At 45.0% G+C, this 23154-nt stretch overlaps 1 protein-coding gene across 3 annotated transcripts; it reads right to left on the reverse strand.

Moving 5' to 3' along the window:
- Window positions 1-16286: 16286 nt before the first annotated feature.
- Window positions 16287-22629, reverse strand: LOC133899089 (uncharacterized). Of its 3 annotated transcripts, none has more exons than XM_062340016.1 (2): window positions 20549-22629; window positions 16287-16505 (listed from the first exon to the last, which is right to left on the reverse strand). In XM_062340016.1, exon 1 carries the CDS (start codon window positions 22451-22453, stop codon window positions 20552-20554), a length of 1902 nt encoding a protein of 633 aa, XP_062196000.1. In that variant the 5' UTR covers window positions 22454-22629; the 3' UTR covers window positions 16287-16505; window positions 20549-20551. The 3 variants fall into 3 exon arrangements, with proteins under 3 accessions (XP_062196000.1, XP_062196001.1, XP_062196002.1); XM_062340017.1 differs by lacking the exon at window positions 16287-16505 and adding an exon at window positions 16573-16589; XM_062340018.1 differs by lacking the exon at window positions 16287-16505 and adding an exon at window positions 19268-19472.
- Window positions 22630-23154: the final 525 nt, after the last annotated feature.

A 23154-nucleotide genomic window follows, 5' to 3' on the forward strand; every position in this document is an offset into this window, starting at 1 on the left:
AAATATGTCATTCATGCAAGCTATATTCAGGGGGAATCTACTGACTAAGGTTCTGAAGATTACTACAAAAGGAGGATCAAAGGGAAGATGTTTTGAAGGTGTGCCACACTCTGGAGGTGGTGACAATGGATATCTTTGCAAAGCATGGGTGACGTTGTAGCTATAGAATACATGCATGACGTAATTTACCATGCTTTGCTTTCGATTTGTTGCGGGCTACTAGCCAAAACTTGGTAATAATGATATAGGCTGTATGCATCCCAGATGAAAAAGCCAGAATGATTTCCATTTTCTAAAAAATGTACGGAAGTGGATTATGGATTTGACTAACGTTCACGTTGTTATTATTCTAATCGCCACTCATGACAGTTCTCACGCATGCATGCATGCATGCAAAAGTTGAGAAACAAAAGAGAGACTGAAAGGTGATCGCTGGAAAGTTTTAATATGGAGAATTTTTCTTATTTGTCATTATTCAAAGATGTCGGATCTTTAAAATTAAATGCCACTAAAAAGCTATTTTGCTTCCTTGATTGCTACTCATTTCAACTGTTTGAAATTTGAGAAAAATATGTGGCAATGTCGCAACCTATCCTACACCAATCGTATATATATATATATCCGGCGTCTCACTGACCTGTGGCTCGAGGTCCTATATGCCAACCACTTCTAGAAACTGACGAAAGAGTTGCATACTCCACTCAACACTTCTGTTTTCTGCTTTTGCTTTCTGTAATTTACTTTCACTGTATAATAGGACGTTAGTCTAGCTGATATATCCAATCCCTTTCCTGCTGTAAATTCATATTATTGTCGCTATCTATTCAAAGCAATATGTGTCTTTGACTGTTGATTTTCTAGAAACTCATCTGACATGCTTCATTGAAGTGAAGATACACTCTCCTAGCTCCTTGCTAGATCTTTCTCGATCGAGTCTGCATATATATATATATATATTCTTTGAAAATTTGAAATGATTGGACGTATAGATGAAAGTTGGGAGAGGACTTTCAAAAGCCGTCATGACAGAAAATTGACACAACTGTTATGTCTTCTATCTGCCATTTCTGTCCCCTTGGCTTGCACCTTTTTCCACCATGGTCACTCTCACGACTTGTCAAAGCATCTAGAAATAGTTGAACTAAAACAATGGCTTGTTTAGTGCACACGTGTGTTTATTAAGCCCAGTAATCCCTTGATATATAACTATTGATCAAGAAATTGACATCGAAAGTAACTCATGGTGGGAGTAAAACTTTACTACCAAGTTTGTGCACGTCACTAATCACCATTTTCATTTCTGTACGGACAGATAATATTCTTTTTCTTAAAAAATGGGTTCATAATTAATCTTGTTCTCCGATTGTTAAATGAAAGTTATTGGTCTAATCAAATAATAAGCTCAACTAAGTGTATTAGTCAAGATATTCAGGAAATCGAATAAAATTTGGGGCAATATAACCAGATATGTCCCCCTCCCCCGGCCCACTCACTGTTTCTTTTTATCAGACACACATGCATTTCAAGATTCGGACTTTATATACATAAATAAGTATTTTTCTAATGACTATGATTTGGGTGCTATAGACAATGTAATACTAATAAGAGAAATTAATTGTCGAAGTTTAGTTTCGGAGATCTTACCCAGCCATACTGTGTCTTATATTTTAGAACGCATGAATTATTTTCTTGCGAGAGAACCAAGGGACTCATTACTCAGAATAGGGATTGGTGTACTAGAGTAGCTGTGTTATAATTAATTCCAGGGTATTAGCCAATAATCCACATAGCGGTATGCGCTGGGATTTTTATTTTTAAACCTTCTATTAGTATATTTTAAAATAAACTCTTGATACTATTTTCTTAAATGGACCTTTTGTCCACGCTACGGGCCGTGGAATGCCTAAATGGTTCAGATTTGAAAATTTTAGTGACAAGGATTTATCATTAAAATATTAATTAAAAATATAAAATATAAAAAATATACACTAGTTGTGTAGCTTGATGAGTAAACTTATGAGGTACCCTCTTCTGGTCCTTGACCCGGTACAACAATCTCTGCTTACGGTGAACTAGGGGTGAAGCTTGAGCTGAAATGACTCTGATGTCACTTCACTCTATATCTAACAATATACATAATTTATATAATCAATATGAGTAGATTATTAGTAAAAAATTTATTCACCCTAGTTCCAGTTCATCATCTAAACTACATATAGCTTCGCCATGCGATGAGTCATATGACTACGCCTTTTGGACCAAGTAGGAATAGCTGCCTTCTGGAACAGCTTGTCCTACTTTCCTGACCTGATAATCCAGATTAATATATACTTAATGCGCTTAATACGTATTTTCTAGAAATTGCGACTATATGGAGTAATGTTCTATAAAAATGTCACCTTCATATCCCGCTACACGTGGATAGTAGGCCAACGTCTATTCTGTCACTGTGTGTACAAATCTATATATGTAACTTATGTTTAATGGTTAAAATGTTAAATATATTGCATGGCTGAAGTCAAGTCTCCATGTATATATATGTGCCTTGGCTGCATGGTCAAACTATGCACCCTTCCGATGCTTCCATATCAACGTCACCAAGACCGATCACCGGGGTGCCTTACCTGCAACGAGAGCAATAATGAATTCCATGATTTTATTCAACGACAAGCTCAGATCGACCAACAACCACCACGGCATCTCTCTTTCTCTAAAGCTTTCTCTCTCTCTCCAAAGCTCTCTCTCTCTCTAAAGTTTTCTCTCTCACACACACACATCACGACATCTTTCTCTCTAAAGCTTTCTCTCTCCCTCTCGCTCTTGTTCGCCACCATAAAACACCCTTCACACGACGCAAAACGGCATACAATCCTACACACCTCAAGCAAACACGTACACTCCCCATCTCTCCCTCACCCTCTCTCTCTCTTTCTAGAGAGGGAAATGGGCCCCACCCTCTCCCCGTCGACCGTCGCCGTTCTCTCCACCGCCGCCTACGAGCACCACTACCCGCGCTCCCCCGAGGACGACGACTACTACGAGGATGACGACTTCGAGTTCACGCCCCTTCTCCCCAAGCCCCGGCGCCGGCGAGGCGCGCGCACCGAGTGTCTAAGAACCGCGTGCCGTGGCACTGTCCTGGTCGCCACGGCAACGGTCACCCAACTGCCGCCCCAGCGCGCGCGCCATGGATCGCCAAGCAGCGGCGTTGCTGCGGCGGCGCCGGCGCCAGCAAGGAAGGTGCGGTGGCACGACATGGCGTTCGGGACCGTGCGCGTGCCGGCGGCCATGGACATGGGCGAGATCAGGAGGCGTCTGAAGGCGCGGCAGGCGCTGGCGGCCGGCGCCGGGAACGAGCCCTCCGGCGCGGGGTGGGCGCCGTGGAGGCTGATAAGGTCGCTGAGCTGCAAGGGCGTCGAGGCTGTTGCCGCCGCCGCGGCACCGGTGAGGCTGGTGTAAGTACGTAGGGTGTCCGGCGTTGGTGATCGAGCTAGGCTGGTGTAGACCGTACGTGAAGGCCCAAAGGGCGGCGCCGGCCGGTGAGTGCATGGTGGCGTCACGGGAGTGGCGCCAAGGTTGTTGTTGGCAGTTGAAAGGCACGAGAGCGAAGCGGTGCATATTAATGTTCAGTTCCAATTTTCTCTTCTTCTTCTTTTAATAAATCTTTTCTTCTTTCTGTTTGGGGTTTAATGTTAGGATTAGTTGGCTAAGTATAGTATATATAGCTGTTGGATTACTTGTTTATGTATCAGGAGTACTAGTCTGGATAAGTAGGGTCGTGGAAATCATGGTCAAGATGCATGACATCAAGATATATTATGAATAATACTATTTTATATACTGATATGAAACCATTGTCGAGTCAAGATATTTCTAAGGAGTAGCATCTTTTATGTGCATCAAGCTAGGAAGTGACCATAATTTTCTAAAGGAATACCTGGAAAATATATTCTATTTTTCTGTGATTAAAGTGTAATATTGTTTTAGAAACGGCTCTCTGTAATAATGCTGTAGCAATTATTGTTCTCCGTCTGAAGGGGATATATAATCATCTTATGGATATAAGTATTGCTGATGTAGGAGAATTGCGAATGCCTTCTTAATAAAAAAATAAGGGCTTTTGATGATGAAGGCGTGCCGCGTGCGTGCGTCTCGAGGAAAAGACAGAGCAGAGCCTAGCTAATTAAGCTGGGAAATAAACCTAGTTTAATTAGAGTGACCCCGAACCTCTAGCTACCACGGTAACTTTTGCGCGCAAGCTTCATTCGAAAGGGCCATATATGGGCCTTGGGCAGAGGAGATTTTTTGTTTATATTTTTTAAATTAAAAATTATAAATACATGTGTCCGTTTCAAAATGTTGCAAAACTGAACTCTTATGTTCTTCCAATAGGCGACATGTCGATGTAGACACTGCATGTCCTCCATACTGACAGGCCCCATCAACTGTCCATTCCTGTCACTCTTCCAACTAACAACAGGAATCTAGATTTACAATATTTCAAAATAAACATATATTTGTAACTTTTTGATTTAAAATATATAAAAATTCGACGCAAGAGAGCAGCTCTGCTGCCGTTGATCCATATGACTGCTTCAATACCAGTAGTGTTTGGTCTCTCCTCTGCTCCTAAAAGATAGGAGTAGCATGTCATTTGGTACCGCCGCCCTTCTTTAACTAATGTGGGACTAATTGAACAAACGGACCGGTGCATTGCATCCAGATCAATAATTTGAACCGATGATTTTTATCGATCATCTTCAGGCACTGGCTATTTTGTAAAAATAACAGAAAAAAGGGGAAGGTGGTAAGAAAAAGAGAAAAGGTGAAGGTGAATGGATGAAAGGAAAGAAAGGAACAGTGTAGCTCACTACTCGATTCTGTCCTCCCTCGCAAGCAAAGGAGGCGCCCCTTTCTCTTTTCCTTTTTTCCTCGTACAAAACACGAGAATTCAGTCAATATATACAAATGGTAGCATGGCAGCCAGCACTCACAGAGTTCTCTAGCTCAGCGTCAAAATCTTAAATACTAGCTCATTGAAGTGCCGTTTGGCATTACAGTGACTTTTAAAAAGCTCTTTATATATATATATATATATATTTTGGAGTTGCAGTCAGTTAGAGCTATCTTTACACGATCGTATATAACAGCAAAATATCACTGAAATTAGTAAAGATTTACCAACAATCTGGATTTCACGGTGCAGCGTACTGAAGTACCACAGCCAGAAAATGACCTTAGGCCAGTTTAAACGAAGCAGCAAAAAATATCTTTGCACGGTCTCTGCATTCGCTCTTCCTGATATTTTTCCCTGTGTCTCGACAGAGGCTCCGATGAGTCTCGTCACCGGCGATATTGGATCGATGGCGAGTGTCACCGGAGTTGTCCCATGCTGTTAACCGCATGTTTGGGACGGCGACACTGCTGCGGTGCTGCTTTGTTGGGCCGGTGTGACAAGACGCGGCTGCACGGCCAAGTGACAGCTCAAAGCAGTCGATCCCGACACAAACTTGAGTGGAAAGATTATTAGTTTTCCGCGTTAATCGATTCCCTCGAAAGCCTAAATTGCTGAGGCAAGATGTGCTCGTTCGACGACGACGCTTCTCTAAATTGCCTCGTCAAGCAATAAACAACGACACTTGTTCACGGTATTTGATAGGGATCTAGATCTTGTATTTATTTTGGAGCCGGTCATATTTAGTTTTAAAAAATTCAGTATTTGAAACTGGGGATGGATTGAGAGTATTTTGGTTAAATTATTTGGTTAAGAAATTAAAAAAATAAATATTTAAATTATTTTATTTTATTATATAAATTGTAGATTTAACGTAGACCTCGAATCTGGAGCTGTGCCAAACAGATCCATAATATTAAGTTTAATGCTCCCATCTCAGTTAACACGGAGATTGAAAATAGCGAGGAATTAAATCTTAGCCATACTCGCACACACTCTCTTCTGGCATCATCGATCACGTTGCTACACATTTCTAGTTTCGTTCTGACATCACGCATAGGCCAGTGCTGCTGACACGTCCACCCCCGTGCTGAACCAAAACACCAGCAAGCGGCCAAGCTCGCGCTCGAGTGGCGACTCATGGCACGTCTGTTTCCCCGTGGCCACGGGTCACCGAGCAGGACGTGAGCGACGGCGTTTCTTCCGTGATGGCAAGTGACCATCAGAGGTCGTGGCGACTCATCGGGTCGTTTTCGACAGAATACAGAATCTGCCGAGCGAATGACAAATCTGCCGAGATCCTTGCCGAACCGCACTGCACTGCACACTGCTTGCGTTATCAGATGGCGACTGTTTCGCTCGTTCGAAACATGTCATTTTTTATATATATATAACTATATATATATGTATTATGGTGTGTTGTTATACCAACATATACGAAAGAATAGGAGATAAAATGTAATTGAAATATGTAATTTTATTTATTCATTATTGAATTAATAAAGTACAGTTTTATTGATATAATGTCTCACACATACACACGCTACCGACTATTTTTCTTCTGGCGATTGCTGATTCTGGTTCCCGTGGTCTCGCAAGATCTTTGATTAATTATGTCTGGCTTCTCGAACAACCTCCTATTAAGCTACTGTTGATCGTCATCAGGTCATCTCCGAGTCTGCTAGGCTGTAGACACACGCATGAAAGATAAAGCAGAGTGAGCGTTAAACTATAAATAAAGAAAAAGGCGGGACAAACAGTCTAACGTGAGCTTTATGTACTGTTTATATATCTCGGGCCATTATCGACTGAATAGCCTCAGAATCTGTACAGTCCCTCATCATCGACCTCGGCCTCAGGTGACATATATAAGACGTGAGAGAAAGGTTAGGGGCATGGCGTCTCATATAGCTACAAACGGCATTACCCAGGAGCCCAGCGCTCGGCTTAGCCATACAAACCCTCCCTTGACCTCAACCCTAGCATCATAGGTCTCGGCAACATAGGCAATATTCCCCCTTTGGCCTCACTATCATTATCGGTTAACTCAAAGGCAACAGGCAACCGCAAGTCAAACCAACAAGGCTATAACCAACTTCACAGAAAAAAGCTTATCAATGCTATAACCATCAATCCCTCAAAGAAAGCAAGAGCCACAACCTCAACTTTATTGCCATCAATCATCAGAGAAATGAGCATTACTAATAACAGCTCAACAAGACTGGTGATAGCAGGAGGCCAAACCCATAGCCACCAAGTCCCTCATCAAACCTCCAGCAACCATAGTTCAAATCCCTTCATTGCTAAAGGAATAGCCAACTAAACCAAGCTATCATAACGGGACAGCCATAGGTAACAGACAACAATTTCCTTTAAGGCAGTAACAAATGGTTAATAACTGGACAACAAAGGGTTAACACCATCAGCCACCTGAGAATAGGCAACCAGATACAACAATAGTGCCCAGAATCTGTTGACGAAGAAGGAAATGCCAAAGCATTGGCCTGATGTCCCAAACACGCCAACGCTTTAATGCCTACATGGACATCTCAACAGTGTGGCCAGCATACACTAACCAGAGTGCAGCAAAGATCATCATAACACTAGCACAAACACACACTCGCAAGTATCTTGATGGTAGCAACCATAGACTTGGCCAAAGCATCTCAACACGGCGGAATACATCTTCACTAGGTTGGCCAGAGCACACACATGGAGGCCAACTCAACGGCATAGCCGAAAACTCGCGGGGAATACACGCGCGGTGGTATGGCCCACCCAACCAGCGGCAAGCCACTAGCGGCATGCCCACCTTGCCGGTAGCATGTACACACGATAAAGGCCATACCGATCATCCCAACGGTGAGGCACACATGCATTCCAGCCGGAGTAAAATCAAACTCGATGCGCTCGCACGACACGGAGGCACGCACGGCCGGAGACAAAACAAAATTCAACAGTCATAGCATGAAGCCAACCGGGCCAAAGCAAAACTCAACGCGCTCGTGCAGCACGGGGCACACATGACCAGAGACCCACACGAATCAGAAAGGACCCAACAACGCGAGTGGTGGCCGGAACCCAACTCGATGGCCACGTCACGAAGACCGGCCAGAACACACCTGTATCACACGGTCGTGGTGATGAAGGCCGGCCGGATCACCACCACAGAGCAAAGAAGCACCGGTCAAAGCACGCAACATAACCTCCACAGACACGGCACAAGGGCTGGCCGGACTCCAACTCGACGGCCACGGCACAAAGACCAGCCAGAACACACCTCTATCACACGGTCGCGGCGACGAAGGCTTGCCGGGTCACCACCACAGAGCAAAGAACCACCGGCCAAAGCACACAGCATAACCTCCATGGACACGGCACGAGGGCTGGTCGGACACCATCACAGACAAAAGAACCACCTGCACGCATGGCGCGGCGCAAGGCCAACCGGCGCCACCTGCTCGCACGATGCGGCGCAAGGCTTGTCACGTCCCAAATTCTTAATTACACAATTAAGCACAATCACGCTTTTTAAGCATTATATTTAATTTTGTGTAATTTTATTTTGGAATGCTAATGCAATTAGTCTAAAGTCAATTGGATGAGATAAATAAATTTGGGAGAGAAAATAATAAAATTCGCAGTTAAAACGGACCTTTTCCTTAACATGTGGGCCCCACATATGGGACCACCATCCTAACCACCTAGAGGGGCAGTAGCCACCTTCTCCCTCTCTCTCTCCCTCCCTCACTCCCCCATGTCTCCCTCTCCCTCTCCAGCTAGCCAAAGCAAGGGAGGAGCTCCCCCTCTCACTCTCTCTCTCAAGCATTCTCTCCCTCTCCCCAAAATCCGACCTCAAGAGAAGGATTTGAGGTATGCATGTGGTATCCACACGATCACAAGCTCACGAGCTACTCATCTGTCCAATTCGTTTTAATTTTCATGGAGGAATCAAGTTGTTCTTGAGTTCTTTAGATGTTCTTGAGTTTTTGGAGCAAAATGTAGTTTTGAGCGAATTTGAGCTATGAAGTCATGTAGCTAGGTTGATAAGTGAGTTCCAAACTCCTTGAACTATCCCTAGCATATTCCCCTTAGATTTGGTGTGGCTTGCAAATCAAACCGACCCCAAAATCCCCTCAAAAACAGTTGTTCTGGACAGCCCGGATACTCTGGGTTCAACAGGAAAAAGCCCATTGAATTGTATTCACAAATCGTTAGGGTTTAGGGTGCAAGTTGGGTCTAGAATCCTTTGGATAGAGCATATACATATTTTTGTATCATAGATCTGCCATATGAGTTGAATCGCCTAAGGGAAGATTTTTGAGAATGTCTAAGTTTGCCCCACCCGGATAATCCGGGTAAGCCCGAAGGGTCCGGGTTAAACCGACAGATTTAAGTGAGCACCCTCACCCGGAGCCTCACCCGGAGTGTCCGACACAACTCGGATAGTCCAGACCAACCCGGAGGTTCCGGGTTAAATCGAAAATGGCTAACAGAGAACCCTCTCCGGAAGTTGGCCTGGAGGCTCCGGAACCCGAATACTCCAAGTCAACCTGGATACTTCGGTCTCATGATTTTTTTCCTATTTCGTTTAGATCGCTTAGTGTAACATTAATTCGTGTGTCTTGCACATCTAACATGTTTTTATGTATATTGTGGCATGCATTGTTGCACTTCAATCATACTCATTATTGCATCATTCTTCTTTAGTGAGTGGAGAACCGGCGCATGACCTGGTGGTGATCGAAGACGACGTCCATCTCCCCGAATTTTGCGAGTGTTGCACGGGTAGCATAAGGCAAACTCTAGAGCAACAAGGCAATCATCTAAGCATACTTATCCCAATACTTTGGATCTCATATGGTATAAATTGATAAATATGTCTTATGTATGTATGCAGGAGTTTGAGTCAATGTTGGAATATGGTGGGTAGAACCTATGTAGATGCATGATCTTTTTCTTCAATTGTTGTTGATCCATATCCTTGTAGCCCGGGCATAATCATGTTAATGTCTAACTTAAAATGTGATATGAGTTGCTTAGTATTGCATAGGTTTATGATAGAAGTCGAGCGGTGAAATGTTTCATCGTTCGCGAGCATAGACTTAATAATTACTTACACAATGATATTGATGATGAGTTGATGAGTGGTGAGCATGAGACGAGATGTGAGCGGTGTTAGGGGTATCATCTGCCCTGGAGGAGGTTCTCAGGGTACTTTGGGGAAGGAGCCCGAATACCATAGACCACTTTGCATCGGTTAAGCACCGATCGTTGGCCGCCATTGACTTAAGCACTTACCGTACTCATCACATGTCGATCTAATGGTAAGGCGAGCCAAATACCTTTTGTTAGCTGTGATAATTTGGGCCTGAACATCGACGGTGTGAGCGGGCGGGCTCAGAAGAGGTATCTAGTTTGCTCCAGGAATAGTTCTAAATACCTCCACACCGAGCGATGCATGTATCAAATGGTTGAGGCTTATTGGGAAAGGTTGTCATAAGTATCCCTTTATGTGCACTTTAGCAGGTGGCACAAGACGAATGGTCCTCATGTCGTGTGGGTAAAGGAATATCCCCCTACATGGTGTAAACATATTTCAAAATGTCGCGCTCTCGGTCATGAGCATGCCTTCTGTCCATGCGCACCATCGTAGAGTTCCGTTGTAGATTGTGGTTGGTTATGGTGGAGATGGTTCGTGTTACATATATGTTCGTTATGGTTCCAGTTACATTTATGTACAGTTGGTCTTTGTAGAGTATATAGTGGTTTTGTTGTTAGTTAAGTTTACGTGCTCACACATGTATGTGTCAAATTGCTTTTGCATGTAAATTTTACTTAACCATGTGATCGTTTTCTTGCTAACATCCAAATGCATGATTCTTGGAGTCGGGCTAATTATAAGTTTTTCATTATGGATTAAGTCTTGCGAGTACCTTCGTACTCAGCTGCTCTATAAGTTTTACAGGTGAGGAGGAGTTAGTCTTTGGCTACTTCACGCCTACCGAGGGTAGTTGCTGGCATGAGTAGTGCATCCTACTCTGTTGACGTGCTTTTGTGATGGAGCCTAAGGGCATATGGCTCCATCCTGCTTTTATTGTATAGTTTTAGTCTTCCTTTGCGTAGTTTCTTTTGCAGATTAGGAGTTAAGCATGTTTTAGTCTCCTCTTAGCTCTCTTTTGCTGTACATTGTAATAACTTGGTAAATCCTTAAGAATTTGTAATGTAATTTTAATTACTTGCTTTTTCTTAAGCTGTGTTGTGATGTTATATGTTATAAAGGCATGTGTTCCGATCCTAGAAGTAAACACGTGCCGGGACTACCGGAATGACATTCTGGTTAATCATCGAGGTTGTGATTGTAAATAATGATCCTCCTGGTGATTAACTAGAATACTATTTGGACAGTTCCCCCACAAGGCCGGCCGGTGTAAACACCTGCTCGCACGGCGCGGTGCAAGGCCGGTCGCATCACCATCAAAGACAAAAGAACCACTTGCTCGCACAGTGTGGTGCAAGGCCGGCTAGCGCCACATGCTTGCACGGGGCGGCGCAAGGCCGGTTGGCGTAAACGCCTGCTTGCACAAAGCGGCGCAAGGCCGACCGGCCAAAGCACTGGCCAAATCACGAAGCATAACCTCCATGGACGCGGCATGAGGGCTGGTCAGACTCCATCTCCAAGCAAAAGAACAGCTGGCCAACACACATCACCTCTTCTACAGGCGTGGCAACAAGAGTCGGCTGGACACCATCACAGACAAAAGAACCACCTGCTCGCATGGTGCGGTGCAAGACCGGTCGGTGCCACCTGCTCACACGGTGTGGCACAAGGCCGGCCAGCATAGACACCTGCTTGCGCACAGCCATGACACAAAGGCCGGCCGACACTCTCTATGTTGCCTCCTCCTCCTCCACGGGCACCCCCCCTCCCGACCTCTTATAGTGGCGGCTAGGGGTCTTCCCTCGCGGAGGAATCAGATCAAAGGCACTTGGGTTTTGGGGAAGAAATAGGGATGGGAAGAGATAAGCACAGGGATGAATTAGTTGAGGAAGGGATGCAGCGGCGGCGGCGGTCCACCAGCCAGAGGAGAGGGGGAGAGGAGCGCGCACGGCCAGGCAGCTTGGGCCCAGGAAGGGGCGGTGTGACCTGGCATGGGCCATGGGCAAGGCGGCGCAGGAGGCGGTGCGTGGGAGAGGGAAGAGAAACAGGAGCTGGCCACCTCCTAGGGCAGCTCGGGTGACAGGATAAGGAGGAGAGGGGGCGACCGGGCCGGGCTGGTTCAGTGCGGGAGAAGGAGGTCGACTAGCTAGGCTGGGCCACGCAGCAGGGAGAAGAGAAGGGAAAGGGGGCTGGGCCGGCTCGAGTCGATAGAAGAGAAGGGGAGGAGAGAGCCCGGGCTGGTCTAAAAGAAATGGGCCCGCCTAGCTTTTTTCCTTTTCCTTTTCCTTTCTTTCTTTTTCATATATATGTATAGACACCGGTGCAAATATAGGACAAAATGACGTCATACAAATGCCCCCCATCAAGTAAAGCCTGCGCGAGGAAAAGGAGCAAAGGCTCGACTTGGTGCTCATAAACTTAAAGGAATAAAATAGCTGCCAAGTATCATGAAAAACTGAAGATTTTGAAGGGTGTTGAGGCACTCTTCATCAAGTGCATCCAATTCCTGGAGCCGAAGGCGAACCCACTCGTCCTGCATGATCTCATTGTGCACGACAATCTAGCTCAAGGGGTAACACAGCTTCTGTGCCGAAGACAAGGGAGTAGGGCGTTGACTGTGTGGGGATGCGAACAGTGACTCGATACCTCAGTCCTAACATCATAGGTTTCGGCAACATAGGCAACATTCTCCCTTTGGCCTCACTATCATCATTGGTTAACTCAAAGGCAACAGGCAACCGCAAGTCAAACCAACAAGGCTATAACCAGCTTCACAGAAAGAAGATTATCAGTGCTATAACCATCAATCCCTCAGAGAAATCAAGAGCTACAGCCTCAACTTTATTGCCATCAATCATCAGAGGAATGAGTATTACTAGTAACAGCTCAACAAGACTGACGATAGCAGGAGGCCAAACCCACAACCACCAAGTCCCTCATCAAACCGCCAGCAACCATAGTTCAAACCCCTTCATTACTAAAGGAATAGCCAACTAAACCGAGCTATCATAATGGGATAGCCACAGGTAACAGACAACAATTTCCTTTAAGATAGTAACATATGATTAATAACTGGACAATAAAGGGTTAACACCATTAGCCACCTGAGAATAGGCAACCAGATACAACAATAGTGCCTAGAATCCATTGACAAAGAAGGAAATGCCAAAGCACTGGCTTGATGTCCCAAACACGCTAATGCGTTAATGCCTAGCATGGACATCTCAACAGCGTGGCCAGCATACACTAACCAAAGTTCCACAAAGATCATCAGAACACCAGCACAAACACATGCCCGCAAGTATCCTGGTGGTAGCAACCACAGACCTGGCCAAAGCATCTTGACACGGCGGAATACATCTTCACTAGGTCGGCCAGAGCATACGCATGGAGGCCAACTCAACGGCACAGCCAAAACTCGTGAGGCACACACACGCGGCGACACAGCCCACCCAACCAGCGGCAAGCCGCTAGAGGCACAACCCACCCTGCCGGCAGCACGTACACACGACAAAGGCCATACAGATCATCCCAACAGCGAGGCACACATACATTCCAGCCAGAGTAAAATCAAACTCGGCGCGTCGCACGTCACAGAGGCACGCACTGCCGGAAACAAAACTAAATTCAACAGTCACAGCATGAAGCCAGCCAGGCCAAAGCAAAACTCAACGCACTCGTGCAGCACGGGGCATACACGGCCAGAGACCCACACGAATCAGAAAGGACCCAACAACGGCTCGCACAGCAGCAGCTCATGCTCCATGGCCACGGCGCGAGCACTAGCTGGAACCCAACTCGATGGCCACAACACGAAGACCGGCCAGAACACACCTGTATCACGTGGTCACGACGATGAAGGCCGTCACGTGGTCACGGCGATGAAGGCCGGTCGGATTGCCACCACAGAGGAAAGAACCACCGGCCAAAGCACGCAGCATAACCTCCACGAACGTGGCATGAGGGCCGGGCAGACTCCAACTCGATGACCACGGCATGAAGACCAACCGGAACACACCTGTATCACACGGTTGTGGTGACAAAGGTCGGCCAGATCAAAACCACAGAACAAAGAACCACAGGCCAAAGCACGCAGCATAATCTCCACGGATGCGGCACGAGGGCCGGCCGAACACAATCACAGACAAAAGAACCACCTGCTCGCACGGCGCGGCGCAAGGCCAACCAGCGGCACTTGCTCGCATCGCGTGGCGCAAGGCCGACTGGCGTAAACACCTACTCGCACGACATAGCGCAAGGCCGGCCGAATCACTGTCATAGACAAAAGAACCACCTGCTCGCACGGCACGGCGCAAGGTCGACGGGTGCCACCTGCTCGCATGGCGTGGCGCAAGGCCGGCCGACGTAAACACCTGCTCGCACGACGCGGCGCAAGGCCGGCCGGCCAAAGCACACATCATAACCTCCACGGACGCGACACGAGGGCTGGCTAGACTCCATCACCAAGCAAAAGAATAGCTAGCCAACACACAAAACCTCTTCTATGGGCGCGGCAACAAGAGCCGGCCGGACACCATCACGGACAAAAGAACAACCTGCTCGCAGGGCGCGGTGCAAGGCCGGCCAACGCCACCTACTTGCACGGCGCTGCGTAAGGTTGGCTAGCGTAAACACCTGCTCGCACGGCGCGGCGCAAGGCCGGCAGGTGTAAATCCCTGCTTGCACGGCGCAGCGCAAGGCCGGCCTGCGTAGACACCTGCTTGCTCATGGCCACGGCACAAAGGCCGGTCGACGCTCTTGTAGCAGAAAGAAGGAGGGGAAGGGGGCGGCTACTATGGAGATCCATCGGCGAGAGAGATGGTGGCCATGGCGCTCCGGCGAGCAAGAACAACGACAGCAATGTGATGGATTGTAGCAGCGGTGGCTCTCTCTCTCTTTATCTCTATTCCCTCGGATCTAGCCCCCCTCTCTGTGTTGCCTCCTCCTCCTCCGTGGGCACCCCACTCCCGGCCTCTTATAGCGGTGGCTAGGGGTCTTCCGTTGCAGAGGAATCAGATTAAAGGCGCTCGAGTTTTGGGGAAGAGATAAGCACGGGGACGAATTAGTTGAGGAAAGGATGTGACGGTGGCGGTCTTCCAGCTAGAGGAGAGGGGGAGAGGAGCGCACACGGCTAGACGGCTTGGGCCCAGGAAGGGGCGATGTGACCCGGCACGGGCCATGGGCAAGGTGGTGCAGGAGGCAACACGTGTGAGAAGGAAGAGAAGTAGGAGCCCCCCCCCCCCATGGCAGCTCAGGGGATGGGATAAGGAGGAGAGGGGGCGACCGGGCCGGACCGGTTCAGTGCAGGAGAAGGAGGTCGTCCTGCTGGGCTGGGCCACGTGCCAGCGAGAAGAGAAGGGAAAGGGGGCTGGGCCGACTCGAACCGGCAGAAGTGAAGGGGGAGGAGAGAGCCCAGACTGGCCTAAAAGAAATAGGCTCGTCTAGCTTTTTTTACTTTCTTTCTTTCTTTCTTTCTTTTTCATGTATATGTAACACCGATGCAAATATACGACAAAATGATGTCGTACAGCGGCCACTGCGAGCTAGCTTCAGAACTAAGTAGTCAACAATTTTGGACCATTTCTGGCGACAAAATTGCATATTTACTATAGCAGATTATGTGCCTATGTGCCACAGTGACAATATATGAAAATACAAATAGGTCCCACAGCGCAGATATAAATGGGCAAAAGCATCAGTGCAGTCCTCCTGTGAATAAAAAAGCAGTTGTTCTTTTTTCATATGGCCTAATCGAATTTTTGTTTTATTTTGACTGTGAACCTTTTGCTAAAAGCATTTAAAAATATATTGAGCCTTGAATAACGGTTCATGAATGTTGCTGCTACAACTAATTGCTACTGTGCAATGCAACGTGCTGTCGTGACAAGGTTTTTTTTCCCCGGCACGTCTGGTTGTTACACCATCGGCCTTGGTGTGGCCAAAAGGTTCGATTTTGAAAATATCTTTCTAAGACTTCTCAAAATATTATAAAGAAAATGGTTCAAATAAATAAAAATAATAATTTTAAGAGCAGAACGTTGGCATTTTTACATCTAAAAATTTGGTGCGACCCAGAGTCCGAGAGTTCAAATTTTACTTAATCAAATCGAGTGCTTGCACGACAGATCAACAGGAAGAGAACAAAACAGCCAGATGCTCACCTTTCTTTCCTTTCATCATTGCACAAAAAGCTTGAACCATAGGCCGGTGAAGTCGTCCTCACCAAATAGGTGAGTTTTTGTAACTGCACGGTCAGGCTCACCTGCTCGCGAATCTGCTACCAAGCTCTCCAACAACACAAGGCTCACAATCCGGAAAGGAATGTGCTTCAATGCTCCATCTATTCAGAGTTGCGCAAATGTAAAGCGGAGATGGGAAAGTATCCACATACTGTTATGATCAGCAAAAGAATCAGTCTTAGCTTCGTCTCTTTGATGTAAAGATGAATATTTCTTTGGTAGAACAAAGGTAAAACTGAAAACAAAAAAGGGAAATCATGATGGCCACTGTGATACGAGTGAAGTTACTGATTAAAAATGGCATGCGCAGTAAAGACGATTATTACAACAATTGATAGAAATAAAAGAGGCGGCTATCAGAGCAGGAAAGAGCTGACAATAAAACAAATGTATTTCAAGCTGTACATGGAGCACTAGTAGGTAAGCCCAAACATGAATGTCAGAAGCGTAATGCCAGTGGATCATCTTGTGCCAAAAACTATATCCAATAAGCACTTACCAGAGAATGGACAGCAAGGACAATGATACTACATCATCACCTCCTTTTCTTATGTGTTTTGAAAACATAAATCATTACTCACAGTTCCTAAACAATTGAACGAATCTGATTTCATTTAGAGCGGATACAGCTTTAAACATAAGCATGATAATATTCTGGAAAAAAAGAATGCTTTTACACTTCATCATTCACTGTAAGAAAAAGAGCAAGACCTGCATGACAAGTTAATGACTGTACCACACATATTTCAACATTGAACCACCAAACGAGCTGAAACAGGTACAAAAATGCTTTTAAACCAGGTGACACGCTCCTACTGCAATAGAATGCATTATTTACAAGCTTCAAATTCCTATCATCTTTCAGAAACTTTGGTTTCTTAATAGACAACAATCTAATACATAAGCATGAACCTCGTGATTCACAACTAACTACAGATTCAAAGATTCAGAAAATTAAGAAGTTCCCATAGATATAACTGAACTATCATTTCAAGTAAAGAAAAACATGAAAATATCATTCGGCAGCCAGCAGGGTCCTGCGAAATACACTAACAGTAACATGGATAGATAGAAAATAATCCAATTCCCACAAGAAAAACCATGAAGATGATACCAACAAGTTAATCCAATCAAGATACATCAAAAAGCCTTCTAGGTCATCCGGTATCTAATTTTCTATCCTAAATTCCTGATTGAATCACTGATTGGCTTAAACAAAAGGTGAACCGAAATCCTGATTTAGTCACTGATTTGCCTAAAACTAAAAGTGAACAGAATGAGATGAACTAGAATCCTTTTGCTAAAAGGCGAATTCTACTTCATGGCTAACTTCTACTCTCTTTTTTTCCCAATTCTTCTACTTTTAATAGTGAAAATACATTCAGCAAATGAACTTTTGAAAGCCGATGACTGCCATTCAAAAGATAGTACAATCAAAACTTTTAAATCAGTGAGTGGAAATTCAAAAACCTTCTTGAGCTAATAGATAATACTCTTACACAATCTGCTATGATGATATGTGCATATTCTATTTATATGAAAGTCGTCAGCTACAACAATCATCAATGCCATTGCATTAATGAACAATATTGTACTATGCTAAACCAATATTACATAATAAAATAGTAAACAGTCTTCAAAGAAAATATTAGACCATAATTTTCTTTAAATGTTAAAAAATAAATAACTCTGAGTTGAACAACGAGAACCAAACAAAAAAACTTGCTACCTATTTGTTCAAAAGAAAGGGGTAAAAGGGGTCATTGAGAGATAAAAATATCTTGAATCAAAAGGCACAATTGTTTGTCTCCTTGCTTTTACTCAAGTTGTTTTCCAAATCTAATAACCAAATCAGAGAATCAGCAAGGTAAAAAGCAACAAAAAATGCTAAAAACTAAGAGATAACATATAGCGAAATCAAATAATATTTATAATACAAACCTCAGAAACAATTGACATTAAGGTCTTGGGCATCTGAGTTAAGGTCCATACAAAAGCAATTCAGAGACTGAAAAAAAAAAGAGCAGAGAGATTCTGCAGAAGATGACAGGGAAGGAGGTAAAATCTGCATGATGAGGATGCATATTATTGGCGATGAGGAAAGGTTGTTACAGTTACAGACAAGGTTGTAAAGAAAACAAAAGCAACACTCTTTAGGGAGCACTGAAAAAAGAAAAGAGAAATTCTGCAGAAGATGACAGCAGTGTATTGGCATTCCAATACACTTATACTATATATTCCAACAAAAAAGGTGTAAGTAGTTGTGAATACCAATTTCCATGTATTACAAATTTGGTCTGAGGAGCCAAAACAAGCAGCATGTGTGCAAAAGGGGGTGAAAATCCTTTCAAACATAAAACCATGCTTCTATTGGCTGTGAGAATCGGAAAACAGTATTGACATGAAGAGAAATATGATAGTCAAGTACTGTGAATAAGACCATATTTCAGGATATCACAGATAGTCTACATTCTAATATGCAATAGCCAATAGGCCAATAAAAATCTATGCAAGGATTTGTAAAATCAGTGGTTCAAAACGAAGGGGGAGATATTTTTTGGTTACAGATCAAGTTTATTTTCTGGTCAATTGAAAATTGAAAACAAGACCTTCAGAATCATATGAAAGTTACAGTTTTCCCAAGACCCATTAACTGCACTAAGTAGCCATTACATTCATACAAGTTGAATGGAAAGATGCAATAGGTTGAGCTACTTTAACAAAGGGAACAAACAACTAACAACAACAACCTCCAGTGAAGAAAAAAATAATGTTTTGAATATCAACAGTATCAATAGAAAAAGTAGACCACTGATTTATATTGCATTATAGCTGTAAAACCTAATAAATTATAATGATATGAAAGTATTTTTAAACACAGATACCATACTCTTGCCATTTTCATATGCCATTTTACAGATACCACACATCGTTGACATCACTTATTTTTTTACCAGAGGGAGACTAACTGAACTTTAATTGTCCACGACAAGCTTGAGGTAGTTCCTTTTGCTGCAATGCAGATTTAGCCGTAAGATCCGTTCATGGAACTAATATTCATCTATTGTGCCAATAGAAATATTGTCCAACAACACGTAACTAGTCAAAGCCATGGCATCTACAGACACACATCATTTTTAAATTAATCACTATTGATACAAGCAACATTGACACCATGATAACAACTATTAGCATTAGATGCCACTTAAGTTTTGCATACTAATCAATCATAAGGTATAAGAGCATTAGTATAGGTGAAATTAAGATTTATAATTGTCATTACCAATATAGGACTGAAGAATGGTAAAATAATCTAAATACTAACTTGTCATTCACTAGCGATTAGACAGAGAACCAATAGTAATGCAGCAGATAGCTGTGATCATCTAGCAGATATGAATAACTCGATATTGATGTTATCATGTACATAAGTTACATACAAACAAAGTATTTGTTAGGAGATCAATTATATAGCTAATGCGCAGCTTGCTAACTAGAAGCACCAGTGAATTCTTCCTTTTCTAGAGAACAATCCACAGTGAATGTTATACACAAACGCAACTAAAGTTAAAACTTGAGTGTAACTAGCTAAACAGGTATCCATATAGCGCTATGAGGCTAATTTTAACTTAACGCCCACAGATTTAGCAAGGAACAACACGCAATAAAAGCAGAGGAAATCGATCACTGCAACATTTTTGTAAATCAATAATTTGCGCAAATGACTGGATGTCTTCTATAGGAACTCAATCCAATGGCATGCTCTTTAATCAGAAGCAGTGGTATCTTCCAACAGTGCATGACTGAACGAGAGAAGCAGTAGTATAATGGTTCAAGAGAACAGCAAAGTACATTGTTTCTTTTAATGTGTGGAAGGATGAGTAGCAATGATGAGTAAATGACAGGTACCATATCAAGATAATGGTAGACAACTCAAAAATAAGGATAGATTTCAGCCTCACAAAGTACATTGTTTCTTTGTACAGATTAAAAATGTGTAAAAGGATGAGTAGCTATGACGAGTAAATGGCAGGTACCATATCAAGATAATAATAGACACCTAAAAAACATGATAGAATTCAGCCTCACAAAAACACATGCACATCCTTACATACAATGGGAAGTTCACATCCAGCTGTATAAGTAAACAGACAAAAAAAATGGCAAGTAGCACCTAAAGTACAAAGAAGGTACCAATCAGATGCACAGGTAACTCCCACATGAGAAGGTATGGCCGACCTCATTAAACTGGGCAATGCCATCAGTGGCTGGGCATAGTTTGATGCCAGACAATGTGAATGGCCCTTGGTAAGCAAATTTCACCATCCCAACAACCTCTAGCTCACCATCCTTGGAGTCCTGGTCAACAGGCATCCGTGCCCTGAGCCTTCCAGCTGGACCTTTCAGGGGAATGTCTGGAATGTGCCATCTAAGCTCCCTCTCTGCCCGGTTAAGCACAGCCTTGGGTGAAACATTGAGCAGAGTCGGATCCACAGGAAGCTTAACAGTGAACATCACATTGCTCAATGGCTGTGGCAACATTGGATTCGACGCGTACTGTATCATCACTGAGAGCAATGTCCCAATATGGCGCTTCACAAGGCGCATCCTCAAAGGAAGAGGTGAGTGCTTGGGCAGGAAGCTGTACTTCATAATGGGAATGGGCTCCTCCTTCGAGGTTGTCCTGACATGGAACAGCCCGTTCTGCAGGTTACTTAACACATTACTCTGCAAAGCAGCCCTCTTCATTCCAGATGTACCCTCAAGCCGGAACGAGAACTCTGTCTCTTTCCCCGCTGCCTTGTTCAGTGGCAAGGTTCGGAGGAAGATTGTACCCTTCAAACCAACCCGTGATAGAATGGACTCCTTGAATACTGCATTGATCTCCTCCGCAATGTACAACTCAGGGGCAGTCATCTCCGTTCTCTTGGTCACCAATAAATTCTCCAGCGGAGTACCAACAGCTGCATTTGGTGGCTGCCCACTTGTTGCTAGCAGCTCAAGACCAGTGATGGTCCTGTCCTTATGATTCTTCTTTGTTGTGGTAACAAACTCAGAAGCATCCAGCCCACCCCCAAAGGGTGCATTGATCCCTTCAAATGCCTCAGCAAGTGAAGCTTCCTCGTTGCCAAACTCAATTCCACCATAGTCACCCTCAAACCCTTCAACACCGATAAATGTCGGCTTAGTCGCCTCAGCTGGTGGCAAAGTCGTTACCTCCAATCCAGCAAGTGCAGCTGCAGGATCAGCAACCACAAGGGCAGTTTCGTTGTTCTTCTTGAACGCACCCACCAATGCCTCCTCCGGCTTGTTAACAATCAGGTCGCTGGCTGCAAAGGGGTCCTTCTCCACAGGCGGCGCCTCCTCAGGTGGAGCCTCATCCCCAGTGGCGACGGTGGTCGCGGGGGCAATGTTAGACGAGAACTCGTCACCAGCAGCGAGGGTCTCCTGGGGGAGCTCGAACGAGGCGCCGGAGAAGCCCTCCCTCGCGGCGTGGCGGTCGTGCGCGAGGTGCTCGACGGCGGGCCAGGGATCTGCGCCACGGGCTCGGGCCTCGGCGTCGGGGGAGGAGTTGACCATGCGCGCGAGGTTATCGCCATGGATGGTGGCGAGGATCTGGGAGAGGCGGACGGATCCGACGCCGTGGAGGACGAGATCGAGGGCGAGGTAGACCTCAGGGTACTTGCGATGCACCTTCTCGGGCGTGACGTCGACCCCGCGACAGGCGGCGACGACGACGGAGACGGCTTGGCCGACGGCGTCGGCGACGGCGAAGGCGTGGACGGCGGGGGAGGCATGGTCGGAGGCGGTGGTGACGCCGAGCACGTAGATGGAGTTGACGAGGCGGTACACGACGCGGTACTGCGACTCGACGCCGACGACGAGCTGCCCGGACGCGGAGGCGAGGGGGTCGTCGCCGATGGCGTCGAGCAAGGCGGCGGGGGACTGAGGAGTCTGCTTCCCGCGCGCGAGGTGGAGGCGCGCGACGCGGAAGGCGGAGACGGCGGCGAGGGCGCGGGAGACGGGGAACCAAGAGCGCGTCTGGAGGAGGATGTCGGGGCCGTTCACCGGCTGTAGGGAGATCGCGAGGCACGCCATGGAATGAGAGCTAGGGTTAGGGCTCGCATCTGGGGAGCAGTGGGATCTGGGGTTCGGGGAGTGCGAAGGGGAAGGAGACGGGTGCACGGGGCGAGCGGTGGACTCGGTGTAGGGACAGAAGAGGCTGGACAGCGGTTGAGCTCAAGTGACCGTGGTCAGTTAGGTTCTTTTGGTTCGAGGACATAGTCGGATGGAATATCGCTATTTATTTTTTATAGTATGATAGGGTTATTTATATTTTATATGGTTGGATGGATCGAACTTGAATGGGTAGTTAAAATTTTATAGGACTTGTTTATTATATATTTAGTTTTTTATTAAAATAATTATACTACCTTTTGTTTTGTTGATTTATTGCAATAAATATAATGGTATAATTGGATCATAAATCAGATAAACAGTGTATGAGATAATATCATTTAAAACGTAATATAAAAAAGTATATTTATTCTGGTCAATCAGAATATACTATATCAGTAGAGATAAAAACGCATTCAAAATATTGATAGCTCCCTCTAGCATTTTTTCATAGATAGACTCATCTAACATCCAGAAAAATATTACTGGAAGGTGACCACTCTATCTATATATGTTCTTAAATCAAACACTTTCAAAACTAGATGATTATATCCTATTCAAAGATATTCCTCCAATCAAATTCAATAAAAGGGGCTCTCGTGAAATGGTCTCCCATAACGGTC

The sequence above is a fragment of the Phragmites australis genome, chromosome 18 (genome assembly GCF_958298935.1).
Source record: "Phragmites australis chromosome 18, lpPhrAust1.1, whole genome shotgun sequence".
In the NCBI taxonomy this organism is placed as follows: domain Eukaryota; kingdom Viridiplantae; phylum Streptophyta; class Magnoliopsida; order Poales; family Poaceae; genus Phragmites; species Phragmites australis.

What these genes read in the sequence shown, in the direction of transcription:
- LOC133899089 (XM_062340016.1), bottom strand. Translation starts at nt 22,453, where the DNA reads ATGGCGTGCCTCGCGATCTCCCTACAGCCGGTGAACGGCCCCGACATC.